We start from the raw sequence: 13,871 nt of genomic DNA, 5'->3' as shown, positions 1-13,871 counted from the left end.
GGTCTTCCCTTAACAGGGCATTCGCCTGGACTCCCCAGAAAGTCTTGCAGTATCTCTGGCTGAACCAAGACTCGACAGCCGCCCCGAGTCGGTCTCTAAACCTCAAGAATCGCTCTCCCCAGGAAAATCTAAACTTTTTCAAATCAGTTACATGCCCGGAGGCGATGGGGTTTGATGGGAAGTGATGAGAGGTAGAGGTAGGAAAAAAAAAAGAAGGAAATAAAAGAGGAAGGGGGAAAAGAAAGAAAAGCAAGCCTTCCTTTTTTTTTTTTTTTGGAAACCTGACTTCAGGGAATTCATTTGCATAATTTAAGCATATTTGTTCTTCTCTGAAATATCCCCACCCCCTCCAAGAAACCTTCTGTTGAGCGACAATGAAACCATTCTTGGAGAGTCTATTTTTCAGTAGATGCAATAATTTAAGTCCGCAGTGAACTCACCTTCCAATCTGGGGTGAGAGGTCTGGATGTGAAGGGAGGTTTGGGGCGAACTTGATGGGCAGGGGTGATTAAGGTAAGATGTGGTACCGGCAGGATTTTTCCCCCAGCAAACTGGCAAAGAAAGGTGAAGTGTTGGCCAGGCCAGGCAGATTGGGGGGCAGGAAGTGAAAGGCTGCAGTTATAAAGCTCTGCTTGAGGCGCTCTCTCCTGGCGCCTCTGAACTTGATCAGATGTTCTGTTTCCTACAGAGAGATGGCGGCCAGACTGTGAGCGTGCCTCAAGGCGTAGACTTTGGGGTTCTGCCCTGGTTAGGATTTGACAATTACAGCCATCTCTCTCTTTTTTTCCTCTCTCTCTCGGTCTTTTCTTCCCACTCTCACAGTCCGCATTCTTTGCAAGTGTCTTGCCGGACAAAACATGAGTGGATTTATAACCCTGTCTGAACCTGCTCATTTTGTCCAGAAAGACCTTGCACCAGAGGGTAGAGGAGGGAGGAGGAAACTCCAATACACGCCCCTGGAAAGTAACTACTTAAAGGGCAAGTAGTTCTGTAGGTCACTGCGCTTCTCAGGGTTGGAGTTACCATAGAGCCAAGCCGGGGCCGTTTGCTTCCCTTCCCCCGCTCCGCCACTTTTGCGTTTGAAAAATGTTGGGATTTCAAAGGTGATCAATCCAGTGATCAGGAAACCACGTTGTTACTGCATGTCTAGTGTGTTGTGTGCGTGTTTTATGGACACAGGCTGTTTTGTGTATGCTTAGTGTTTGTTGTTCTATGAGGGCGTTTACCCTATTGTGTCTAGTTGCGTGCCTGTGTTTGTGTTGTGTGCAGTGCTGTTATTGTGTCGTTTGTGCTCATTGTTGTGTGCGTGTTCGGTGTGTTCCATGTAGGGTGCTGTGTTTATGGTGTAGCGATCATGTTTCCTGCTGTGCGCTTAGATTGTGTTGTACATGTCTGGTGTGTCACAGGGCGAATGGATAAGAGCCATTGCAACCGCTACTCTCAAACTAAAGGGGTAGGCTAGAGCCAGACGGAAGTCTAGGAGACCTGCTCGAATTGTAATCGTTTCTCGTAGTTTGGGCCTCAGACGGCTACCGCCAACTCTGGGCACGGGCAGCGAGCTGGCCCAGCCTGGATCCGGATCTCAGGGCCATAGGGACTCGCAGGGGCGTGCGGGGTGGAAGCAGCGGCTGTGCCTGCAGTAGGGAACTGCTCTGCTCTCGCAAGGGTCTGCACTCTGATACTACCTAGGCAGCATATTCTCTAGGTGGGAGGCGGACAAGACCCAAAGCGGGGCGGGACAGTGAGGTGCCGTCGCAGTGAAGAGGATGTCGGGCAGTTTCTTTAGCCAAAGCGGGTCAAGATTGTGCGAGGGGTGCTTCGGACCCGCTTAGAGCCGGGACGAGGCCATGGAGAAGCCCACCTTTGCCCTGCAGCACGCTGCGTACAGCCTGGTCCCCTAGTTCCCTCCAGCATGGCAAAGCCCTGCAGAGCCCCACTCGCGGACTCCCGGCAGCCGCTGCCTCACCTGCCAGGCGGCAGGCAGCTGCCCAATCAGCTGCGGTCGCTCCGTTGCGGCTGCCATGTTCTCAGCTCCGCGCTGCCAATCACTGAGTTGACAGCCAATGGGCGGTCGGGCCGGGGGTCAGGTGACCATAGGCCAGCTGGCTTCTCATTGGCGCGCGCCGCCCGGCCTCCCGCTCGGTTTATGTGCGAGGAGTGAGTGATTGACTTTATCAGTCCAAGGACATACTCTAGAGGCGAAGAAGCTGATACTCGCAAGGCGAGCGGCTAGGTTCGAGCTTGCTTCCTACCCGCTGGCCACGATCTGCCTCCACCGCTTGGCGTAGTCCAGCTGGGAGGCCAAGTACCCTGGGAGCCTCCTGGTCCCGCGGTTCGGCGCTCTGGGATAGAGGAGCAGTGCCCGGGACAGGATTGGCAAACCCCGCCCTCCGTTTATTATTTTCCTTATTTTCTTTGTGCGCTTCTGTGAGTTTGTTAAAGCAGATCTAGTCCCAGAGTCTTTTTCTCCTCCCTCCTCCTTTTCCCCCACCCTCCCCCCACTTCTTTTTCTTCCCCTCCTCCCTCCTATCCCCCCTGCAGGAGACTCTTCAGCGAAGGAAAGTTGCAGCTCGGTCTCGCCAAGGGGGTCTCCCGGCCGTATCCAACCGCCGCCATCCCTCTTCAACTACGGCACTTTGGAGATCTTCGCCGGAACCCTCCATCACTTCAGTTGAATTGTTTGCGCCCAGAAATCCCCATCTATGACGATGCTCCTGGACGGAGGCCCACAGTTTCCCGGGCTGGGAGTGGGCAGCTTTGGCGCGCCGCGCCACCACGAGATGCCCAACCGAGAGCCGGCGGGCATGGGGCTGAATCCCTTTGGGGATTCTCCCCACGCTGCGGCCGCTGCTGCAGCGGCCGCTGCCTTCAAGCTCAGCCCAGCCGCGGCTCACGATCTGTCTTCGGGCCAGAGCTCAGCTTTCACGCCGCAGGGTTCAGGCTACGCCAACGCCCTGAGCCACCATCACCACCACCATCACCATCATCACGCGAGCCAGGTGCCCACCTACGGCGGCTCGGCTTCCGCCGCCTTCAACTCCACGCGCGACTTTCTGTTCCGCCAGCGCGGCTCCGGGCTCAGCGAGGCCACCTCGGGGGGCGGGCAGCATGGGCTGTTTGCCGGCTCGGCCAGCAGTCTGCATGCTCCAGCTGGTATTCCCGAGCCTCCGGGCTACTTGCTCTTTCCCGGGCTTCATGAGCAGGGCGCTGGTCACCCGTCGCCCACCGGGCACGTGGACAACAACCAAGTCCATCTGGGGCTGCGCGGGGAGCTATTCGGCCGCGCTGACCCGTACCGCCCGGTGGCCAGTCCGCGCACGGACCCCTATACAGCCGGCGCGCAGTTCCCCAACTACAGCCCCATGAACATGAACATGGGCATGAACGTGGCGGCGCACCACGGGCCGGGCGCCTTCTTCCGTTACATGCGGCAGCCCATCAAGCAGGAACTGTCCTGCAAGTGGATCGACGAAGCGCAGCTGAGCCGGCCCAAGAAGAGCTGCGATCGGACCTTCAGCACCATGCACGAATTGGTGACTCATGTCACCATGGAGCATGTGGGGGGCCCGGAGCAAAACAACCACGTCTGCTATTGGGAGGAGTGCCCCCGCGAGGGCAAGTCCTTCAAAGCGAAGTACAAACTGGTCAACCATATCCGAGTGCACACGGGCGAGAAGCCCTTCCCCTGCCCCTTCCCAGGCTGCGGGAAGATCTTTGCCCGCTCGGAGAACCTCAAGATCCACAAGAGGACTCACACAGGTAAGTGGCGGTGCGGGGGGAGAAGACGAGGGGGTGGGGGGAAGATAGGTGGGCATCCTGCCACGGGACGGACGTGGAAAGCGAGGGAGAGGGATGCAAGCGAGGGAACAGGCCAGCGCTCCGCTTGGGGCCATTGGAAGAAGAAGCGCTGTCCGGCTATCTTCACCCCTCACCCCCCCCGCCCAGTTGTAACTTCCCCGGGCCGAGGGCTCCGTGGTCTCAGAAACTAATTGGAACCTTCTCGCGCCCAGGAACAAACTGGCGCCGCCTCTTTTTGTGTCCCTTTCTTGGTTGCTGTGCAGGGACTCCGAATGTGTTGGGAGCGGATTGCTTACAAGCGACTTAGCTCCCCTCTACAAGCACACATTTCGAGAAGGCAACCATAGAAATGCTAATGAAAACTAACTTTTGGCTACTTCCGCTCTTTTTTTACCCTTGATTGGCACATCTCCTAATTAAATGACGGCTACTTTTGTTGAAGTATTTTTATTTGGAGGTCCAGCTTCAGTTGAGTCCTCTGGGTGGAAAGCTAAAGTAGAAAAGGCACCACAGTTTTGTAGCGAGTCCCGACCCTGCTCGGGAAACTGTAGCCCCCCGGGTTTATAGGGGTTTTCTTTTTCCTTACATTAAATAGAACTACTCGGCCTATTAAATAGTGGGATTAGCAAACCCTCTACATTTGAAAGAGGCGAATTAAAAGGTACAAAGAAGGGAAATTACTGAATCTTCCTGGCCCTGCCCATTGTCCCGCAGGGCTGGTTGTATTGCCTCGTTGGCTGCGGAATGTTCCAGTTTGGGGGAGCCGTGAGCCTAGTGGGGAGGAGCCACAACTTCGGGGAAACTTCCCCGAGGCTTGCAGCTTTCTGGTCCAGGGAGAACAAAGGGATAATCACGTTCGAAGCGGGCCCAACCCCACCCCAGCACGGGACCACCGCTTCCCAGCCCAGAGGGCTCAAACAACACTCTTTCTCCAGTGAAAAGAGATGCCACCGCCTGCCCCAGTGGGCGCCGCTCCGCCTGGCACTCAGTCTTGGGCTGCTGGACTCTGGGAAGCTTCCAAGACCCTCACCGCTTTTCTCCCCCCCCTCCCCTTTTTGTGCGTTTTTGCCTTTTGCAGGTGAGAAACCTTTCAAATGCGAATTTGAAGGTTGTGACAGACGCTTTGCCAACAGCAGCGACCGCAAGAAGCACATGCATGTGCACACCTCGGATAAGCCCTATATCTGCAAAGTGTGCGACAAGTCCTACACTCACCCCAGTTCCCTGCGCAAACACATGAAGGTAATTACCTCTTTATTAGCGGTCGGCGGTTTGTAAACACTCGACCCGACACCAGGCCGCGGAACGGAAGCGCCCGCGCTGCCAACCCTCTATCCTCCACGTTAAATCCGATTTGCTCCAGCGGTGACACCTTGGACCCATTTTGGGGGTGGGGGTGGGGTGGAGGAGAGGAGAGTTGGGAAGGGGGGGGGCGGAGAGATCGCGGGAGGAATAATCAATCAGTTATTTACTAGGAGGCTCAAGTCGAGCTCGCCAGGGATTGAGGCTTCAGTGGCTGCTTCTTCCTGGCTCAATCTGCGCTGGGAATGTAGAGTGACCGCGCCGAACCCGGGGGAGGGTCATTGATTTGCTCCCAGGCTCCTCATAAAACAATAGGGCGGAGGAGCACGATCTGATTTCCCACACATTGGTCTGGGATTTTCCCCAGCACCCAGGGCCCGAATGCCCCTCTTCTCTATACCTGCTTTCCCAAGCCGAAAACAGTCTTGGTGAAACCTGGGCCCCTGAAGAGTAACTGTTTATCCATTCCATGAATGGAAAAGCATGTTCTAAATAGCATGACCCAAAGGCAGCGAGTGCTTTGTTTTTATTATTATTATTTATTATTTTTAATAGTGCCAGTCTTAGGACCAAACCTGGTGTGGGCTGAAAATGCTGGGGGGGTGGGGTAGGGTGGGGTGGTGGTGGTGGTGGTGGAGAAGGATGTGGGTTCCAGACACCAGTAATGTAGAAATGTAAATGATCATCGTGTTTCTCTCTTTAAGTGGGTCACTGGGCGGTCTTGCTCTTACAGGGCTCAAAATTGGGCTCTTGTTTTTGCTTGCACATTGCCAGTTGGAATTATCTTCATTATAATATATACATGTTAATTTTAGGTTCATGAATCTCAAGGGTCAGATTCCTCCCCTGCTGCCAGTTCAGGCTATGAATCTTCCACTCCACCCGCTATAGCTTCTGCAAACAGTAAAGATACCACTAAAACCCCTTCTGCAGTTCAAACTAGCACCAGCCACAACCCTGGACTTCCTCCCAATTTTAACGAATGGTACGTCTGAGGACAACCAAAATGCATTTTCAAAAGAAAACTGAGACCAATCAGATGGAAATGGAGTTTGAAAGCAAGAGGCCATATAGAGGGCTACATGTTGTTCATTGCAATTGTCCAGGAAGGTTTGGGGCAAGATCCAAAAGTAGCCATGCCCTTTTCTCAGGATTAGAAAATATGTTTGGCATTCAAAGGATTTTTTTCAAACAAAATCTTTTCACTGCTTTTTCTGCCCCTTCCTCTTGCTCTTTGTACACCCCATTCCGAAACTCCTTCAGTTCATTTTGACACTTGTCCTGTTTCTTGAGGAAGTTATAGAAGGCTTGGTGGTGGTGATGTTAAACTGATGGAAATTCTTCTTCGCCTTAGTGGTGATTGTTTAAACTCTCACAGTCTTAAACCATGCCAAAGTCCTGTTATGTCTTGAACTTTTCTTCAAAGCATTACACTTGTGAATGTATCTTTGTCTAATGGGGTCGAAACTGTTGTTCAGTAATTTTTCAGGCTGAGGATATGATGTGACTCTACACAGATTGTGACGTTTAGTATACAGTTGCCTTTTGTAATAACTTTTTTTTGTAAATACATATCCGTTGATGCCATATTTATCGTTTGTAATTTAATTATTGCTGCAAGTGCCGGGAACTGAACAATATTTATGGATAAATGTTTTCTAACAAATTCTGTACAGCTTTTGATTATAACTGCTTTAGCATTAAAATTTTATTGTTTTGAAAGAAGAACACAATTTACAATTTTTGAACCACTGACTTTTCTCTTGTTTTGTAACAGCCTCCCTCTCCAAAGAGGAGACGTGAGCATAATGAATTTTGTTTGTTGGTATTTATAACTCACTCAGATCCCTTTTTTAATTGTTAAATTATTTTTCTATTGCCGTAAAGATCCCTTACAGTGTCAGTTTCCATCTGGAAAGACCCCCCTTTCTTTATTTCTAGCTCAGATAGTTGTTTAACTGCGAGTTTAAATGTGTTTGTCCTGGATTTTCGGCATGCAAATCAAATATTACTGATCAATTCAGTTAGTGGCCATGACATCTCAATCTTGTACTTCAAAGACTGAGAAGCTGGATTTAATCATTCCTGCCCTACATATAGAAACATAAGGTAACCTAATTAGTTTTATGTCCCTTAGTTTTTTTTATTACCTTACATAGAAATGAAAATTGCGGCAGGATGCATGTCTGTTCTATCTAGAGATCACCCATATACCTATATATGTTTGTATCTATGACTTATCTAATCTGCCTACCAAATCTATCTCACTCTATTTTCAAAAGATAGCATATCTCTGGAACCGAGGTGGTGAGCGAGGCCAGTTGAGCAGTGCTTCTTTGTGGTTAAAGTGCTTCTTAAAAGTAACATAGTCCATTTAAATTCTGGAATGGCAAAGGCTGATTTGTTTGCTGTATATAGTTCAATTCATAATAATTACAATTATTCATAATATTTATATGGCTGTGTAATAATTGCAGCAGATCCAAAATCATACTGTGGAAAGAAAAAAAACCATTTGCAAAACATGTTATTTTTAAAGTTCATTATTTGTAGGCAAAGATGTTAAGAGTATTGTTTCCATTAAAATCAATAACAATGAAAAATGGTTGTTTGCTTTTTGATAAAATGTTAACAATCCATTTAATCTTCAGTGAAGCAACTGTTTAGACAAACAGTTCTTTTTACAATGGTCCTTTGGAAAAGAAACTGATTACTATTGGGGTTTGAAGTGGGTTGAGTATTGAGACCTTTTTTTATTAAGATGCTGTTGGTTATTGAGATACCAATCTGCATGAATAACTGCAAGGTGGAGATAAGGAATTGTAAAGTATTTAGAAATGTGACTAATAGATTTAAGTATCTCTTGCTATTAAAAGGCGAATGCTCTGAGTTTTGGTGGCAGTCAATTTGGATGGATATGTATATATTCATTTTAAATTCTAGAATTTTGTTGACTATTCTTTTGAAGAAATAAAGTCTTGGCACATACTATTTATGTTACAAGATTTTCGTATTTTGGTGCCTGCTTTTTTTTCCTCTTTAAATAACTCCAACTAAAAATTGAAATGCTTAGAGAATTTACAAAGATTAAAAGGAACTCTGATTTCCTGAATACAATTGAAGTAATCTGTTTCATTATCTACTGATCTTTGTCAACAGATAATTATTGACAGTTTCTAATTGTAAACTGCTTTGGAGGCATTTTTTTTTTGTTAGCAAAGAATGGTGTCTTTTGCACTTTACTCCACCAATATCCAAGCCTGAATGCCATGAACTGAGGTTGGGATGATGATACAATTGATTACACAAATGGTTATAGAAATTGGGATATGGAGCAGTAACCTGGTCAGTCTATCACTCCCTCTCAGACATTGCAGCCTTGACCTTGACATTGAGGCTGCTAGATCAGATTCTTTTTTTTCAGGACTCTTCCTTCACTTCGAATCAGAGACCATTTTAAATGCTCAGCAAGTTTTCAGTAAGGGTATATTCCTAATAGTGGCTTTAAATGTGTGCCACTGCAAAATTTATGTGTGTTTCTTTTAACATATGAAATGAACTTAGACAATTTACTGCTTTTGCCAGTAGTTCCCTACTCTAGCTACAACCCAAGTGAACCTTAAATGGGTGGGGTGCAAGATTGACTCAGAAACTTGCGTGCCCCAATTAAAAACGTTGAAAATTTTCAACGTTTCTTAGTTGCTCAAAATTATCAAAAATTGTTCAGGAGAGCAGTGTGAGTGTCCCAAGAGAAGATGCCAATTAAATACCAATAATGATACGCAGTATCAAGAAATTCTAAGTGTTTTGCCCTTCAGGATTACTTGTAATTTGGGTACAATACATTTCCTAAAATCATGTTCTATGCTGTTGTCACTTTTGATCAAGAAAACGATTGATTTGGGTTAAAAAAAATTCACAGATTTTCTTTTTACATCATTTGTCTGTGGGAGTGCATCTTTACACTCTTGAATTTTCAATAAATAACAAGCAATTTTCCCCTAGTCATAAATGTGAAGCTCCGAGCCCAGGTTGGGCTCGTAATAATCTACTCTTTATTTTCCTTTCTGCACCTGGTAGAACCTTTGTTGAGGTCCATTATGATTATTTTTTTTCAAAATGGGTGATTTTGCATTAATTTCTAGTGTTAGGTGGAAAAAATGGAGGTAGCTGTTCAGGTCCAGACATAAGTCAGGTCCAGACATAAGTGTGGTCGTCATCATCGTGTTTGGAAGAGAGGGGAGGTGAGCCAGAGACTTAATATTCACAAAGCCTTCCAGGAAAGTTGGGATGTTTTCCTCCACTTCTCTCCTTTCCCCCCTTCTTCCTGCTGGATCTGGATATCTCTCTCTCTCTCTCTCTGTTTCTGTGTCTCTCTGTCTCTGTCTCTCTCTCACTCTGTGTGTGTGTGTGCGCGTGCGCGCGTGTGTGGGTGTGTGTATATCTGTCTCTTTCCTCTTTCGCGTGTGGTTTTGTGCCTCTTCTCATTTCTGATAAAACAAACCAGAAAAATCCTAAGGTGATGTTAAATGTGTTAAGTTTCTGAAAGAATGTCACCAGCGAGTATCTCCTGAAGAGGGAGTTCTTGTGTTCTCATCCCTAGCTGGTTCACATGTCCATTTTGGCTTTGGCCTGGGCCGTAGCCCAGGGATGTCTGAAGTCGAGAGTCTGGTATGACTGTCTTCAGGTTTGTTTGTTGCTCTCTGTCCACACACAAAATTCTCGTAACTCCCGGCTGATATTCGGGTGTTGGGGGAACCTCATTTCCTGAGTTCAATTCTCTCGTGGTTTCTGAGCGCTGACCCTTTGACCTCCACCTACAGGGCCCTGGGCGGCTTTAAGCCCGCGGTCGCCAGGGCTCCAAGGACGCTTCGCGCCCCCATCGCCTCCCGGCCTCATTAGGCTCGCGGGTCTGCAAAGCAGGAATCAGCCACTGCCTAATCCGGACCTGGGGTCAATATGAGCCCAAACAATGGTGAGCTCCGAAGGCCAGAGTTTAGCGATAGCCCCAAACTAAGTGTAGGATTCATTTTCCTAAAGCGATGGGGAGGGGGAGGGAGGGACTGGGGGCAGGAGTGGGAGGGTAGTGCTGGGGTGCCCAAAGGCCGATCGCCGCCAGTCTTGGGCTTCTGAGAGTGTCCTGTCTGTACGCCCTCGGTTGTTTTTCCCAGCTCCGGGAATAAAGGGGGGTAGGAAGGCCTGGGGTCTGGTTGGAGCCCGAGGGCCGACCCAAAGGAGGCCGCCCCCACGCCAGGAACGGGCTTTGAAGTGGGTTTTTAGCGCGCACGTGTGAGAGCCAGGCCAGAGCCTGAGCGGGGACCCGCTGGGAGAAAAGAGGAGGCTCCGGCCCTGGCCGCAACCCCTCCCCTACTCCCCGTGGCTCCAGCCTTTTCAAGCCGCGGCTGTAAGGCTCCCCACCCCGCCCCCCATGGCCGCCCCGCGCAGGCGCACTGCAGGCCGCCGTCGAGTCGAAGTTCGCTACGAGGGGGTGGAGGGAAAGAGGAGAAAGCGGCTTGAGTTTGCCAGATCTGATCGGCATCTCCGACTGAGCGGAAAGGGAGGGGACGATAGAACTGAGATGTGGGAAAGAGGGTTGGTTTTGGGGCTGCTCTCCGGTAGGGAACATGGCGGCCGGATACGAACCCCCGCGTAGCGCAAGGGGGGGAAAATAGCAACACAGACTCTGAGCTGTCTGAATGGTGGCAGCGTGTAAATTCCCTTGTTATTCTTCAGCCTGCACGCCTGGCCACTGAGTGTCGATCGTGGCGGTCGAATGCAAACTTGTTTAAAATAAATCAAAGCAAAGAAAGCCGAGAAGCTTTTTCAGGGTATTGTCGAGAAGTTGGCATATCTTCTGGCGGTTTGGCTTTCCCACCAGACTTAGACACAAAATGCACTAAAAGTCGCCTCACCTTCCTGATCCAACCAACTTCAAACCTTTCCCTTTCGGCTGTTTGGGATGGGGCCTGCCATTTCGAGTTGTGGGCTCGTGTCGGGATTCCCAGCACTTTTTAAGAGTGAGTGGACACTTGCCACGCAACTGCAGAGCTGTGAGGAGGGGGACATAAGCACCAAACGAAATACCCAGGCTGACCAGCAGATAGGAGTTATCGTAAGGAAAGTCGAACCCCGCCCGTTGTCCAGATGCCGTTTTCTATACATCTCATTTAAACGTGATCCTGTGGAAATCGGCATTGTCGTAGCTTTTGTGTGCCTTCACACAAAAGCTGTTGGTCTTAAATTCGAGGGTGGGGGTGGGCAGAAAAGAGCCACAATCCCGAAAACTTTAATTCAACTTTGCGTAACCGTCTTAAAGCTCACTTGTGAAAGAACCCGTAGTAGCTCTGGAGCACTGACTCTGTGCTTCCTGCCCTGGAGATGGACCACGAATGCCCCTTCCGTCGTGTCTTTTTGTTAGTGAAGAGAGATTTAAAACTACAGGTTATTGCCATTCTCCACCTCCAGCTCGGGCAAAGCAGCGGCACGTACTCATCCAGGTTGCTTCCGAATGGAGGCCAACTTCCAAGGCAAAGGAATATTCTGGGCTTGTCTAGAATCAATTATTTGTCTCCACAAGGTGTGGGGAAGTTCCAAAGGGCCACCTTCAGAAGGGCCCCAGGTGGGTGGGCAGGTCATTAGCAAGAGTGACCCTCATCTGGGAGAAATCTACAAAACAGTGCCTTTATCTGCAGAGAACAATTGATGGGGATGTCTCCCCTCCTTTTCACTGCACAAAGAAGACGGCTTTGGAGCAAGAATTTGGACTATGCATTTAAGTTGGGCTTTGCATTGGAAACCCCTGGGCAATTAAAATAAGCATGCCCAATAGTATTTTCACTTCTCTTTTCTTATGTGTGATTTCTGCAAGTCAAAGGAGCTGGAGGCTTTTCAGCAATTTGGAAACTTGTTTTGAAATGGCCACCAAACCGATTTTTCTTTTCTTTCTTCTGGGCAAAATTTCCTTCCCAGGCTTACTCACTCCTGCAGTGGAATAGTGTATTGACTTTCTCTGCACCCCGCCCCCATCAAAAGAAGCTGCTATATACCTTACTTTTCCCTATTGTAGTTTGCACTCCGAGGTTTGAGCTGTTTTCCGGTTAAATCTCTGAATACCAAATGTGTTCAAAAGGAGAGAAAAAAAACATTTGTTACACTAGAAAAGCTTTAGCCATTGCTTACACTCAAGGGTTTGTGTCTTTAAGAACCACACAGCCCGGTTTCTCTCTTAAGTTAGCTTTAAAATCAAACTAAGAAGCACTCAGTGTTTCCCTTGGATACCTCCAGTGTTCTGTGGGTCACTTGAAAGGGTAAAAACTGGTTGATTTTCATAAAAGTTAGCTATCTGTATAGAATTTCTACAAAATTAGGCAAGTGCTAAATTGGCAGCACTATTATATTTGTTGGAATGATAGCCCCAAAGGGCATACTACTTTTTCTCACTGGAGTTTCGTTTGTCTCATAACTATTGGACCATTTAGCTTGAAATACTTAAGTTTTCAGGAAGTACCCAAAGAGGGGGGGAGTGTGTCATCAGGCTTCTTGGACTGTTGTTACTTTTGACCTAGGACAATAAATTCTTAGAAAATGAGAGGCCCTCCTGGTTCCAAATATCTATTTAAACGTCAAGAAAATGACTCAATTCTTTTTTAAAAATCGAACAAACTAGGCAACTATGTATATTTTTAATCTGGTCACAGTTCAACCTGTTTATCAATCAGATGTCTAGAGAGAAATGTAAGCTTTATAGCAGCTATAAAAATACCTTTCACCAGATGGCAGGTTTATAACGTTTGATCTCTAATAGGGTATATATAACATCTAGGGTGCTTTATGAAACTACAACCTATGTAAAGACCGTTTAAACTTCAGGTGCTAACAACATAAAAGAAAATCCCATCTTGTTTTATTATAAACTAGCCACTTAAAAATAAAATGTCCAAGAAACATTTTATAACATTTTTTTCTATAAGAAAATATGACCTGTTTTGACATATCTGCAGTTCACCTTTTGTTTTTTTGCCAGTGTTGTCCTGCTTGGTATCCGGGACAGGGACAGTCTGTAATTCCTGATGAAGAACTTGACACTGACGTTGGTATGCAGCAACCAGCCCTCCATAACACTACCTATCCTAAATGCAGGGCTAATGCCCAACCTACTGTGCAAGAAATGATTTACTGATGAGGTTTCAAAGAAAACCACATCAATTTGGATGTCTGTTACCTTTGAAGTGATCATTTTTAGGAGTAGTGGCTTCTTCCCTAGATATGAAAAGACTATTTTCTTCTTTGGGTGTATTTCATTCTGTGTTGAGCAATCATTTGTGAGATGGAAAAGCAAAAAAAGCTTCCCCCCCCCTTCTCCGATTTAGGATTTCTAAGTGGGAACATGAAGTCTGGCCAAATTCATAATCCAATATGCATCATCTCATGCACTGTTGTCACTCTTTTTCAAATCTCTGCATTCCACATGGAAACAGGAATACTTGTTAATTTGATGTTTGTGCTCAAAGGCAATACCCAGGATCCCTACGATTGTAGTTTGACATAAATAAAGGCATTTAAATTATTTCTGTGATTTTTGTTTTATTGGAGGGACAACTATAGCTCCTAAATAACCTTGAGGAGCCTGTTGAATTAATACAATTTGTAGGTTGTTCACATTATTTATGGTATAGATGCCTTTTCAGGGAGTAACCAACTTGGGGAAAAGCCCAGTAAACAAACCCCAAGAAACTATTTGGACCTCCCAGTTCTCCCCACCCATCCAGAGC

The 13,871-nt window shown here is 47.5% G+C and overlaps 1 protein-coding gene across 2 annotated transcripts; it reads left to right on the top strand.

The window, feature by feature from the left end:
* Window positions 1–2,537: 2,537 nt before the first annotated feature.
* Zic3 (Zic family member 3) lies at window positions 2,538–13,663 on the top strand. 2 transcript variants are annotated; one of them, XM_013025964.1, is made up of 3 exons: window positions 2,538–3,759; window positions 4,877–5,040; window positions 13,124–13,663. In XM_013025964.1, exons 1-3 carry the CDS (start codon window positions 2,703–2,705, stop codon window positions 13,277–13,279), a joined length of 1,377 nt encoding a protein of 458 aa, XP_012881418.1. In that variant the 5' UTR covers window positions 2,538–2,702; the 3' UTR covers window positions 13,280–13,663. The 2 variants fall into 2 exon arrangements, with proteins under 2 accessions (XP_012881418.1, XP_012881417.1); XM_013025963.1 differs by lacking the exon at window positions 13,124–13,663 and adding an exon at window positions 5,916–6,095 and having other exon boundaries at window positions 2,703–3,759.
* The last annotated feature ends 208 nt before the right edge of the window (window positions 13,664–13,871 follow it).

This window comes from Dipodomys ordii, unplaced genomic scaffold (assembly GCF_000151885.1).
Source record: "Dipodomys ordii isolate 6190 unplaced genomic scaffold, Dord_2.0 Scaffold89, whole genome shotgun sequence".
NCBI lineage: Eukaryota > Metazoa > Chordata > Mammalia > Rodentia > Heteromyidae > Dipodomys > Dipodomys ordii.
The sequence above is the reverse complement of the archived record's forward strand: the minus strand, read 5'-3'. Positions and strand labels throughout refer to the sequence as shown.

What these genes read in the sequence shown, in the direction of transcription:
- Zic3 (XM_013025963.1), top strand. Translation starts at nt 2,703, where the DNA reads ATGACGATGCTCCTGGACGGAGGCCCACAGTTTCCCGGGCTGGGAGTG. An exon ending in CCACAAGAGGACTCACACAG is followed by an intron (nt 3,760 to 4,876) that starts GTAAGTGGCGGT and finishes TGCCTTTTGCAG; the next exon opens with GTGAGAAACCTTTCAAATGC. An exon ending in CCCTGCGCAAACACATGAAG is followed by an intron (nt 5,041 to 5,915) that starts GTAATTACCTCT and finishes TGTTAATTTTAG; the next exon opens with GTTCATGAATCTCAAGGGTC.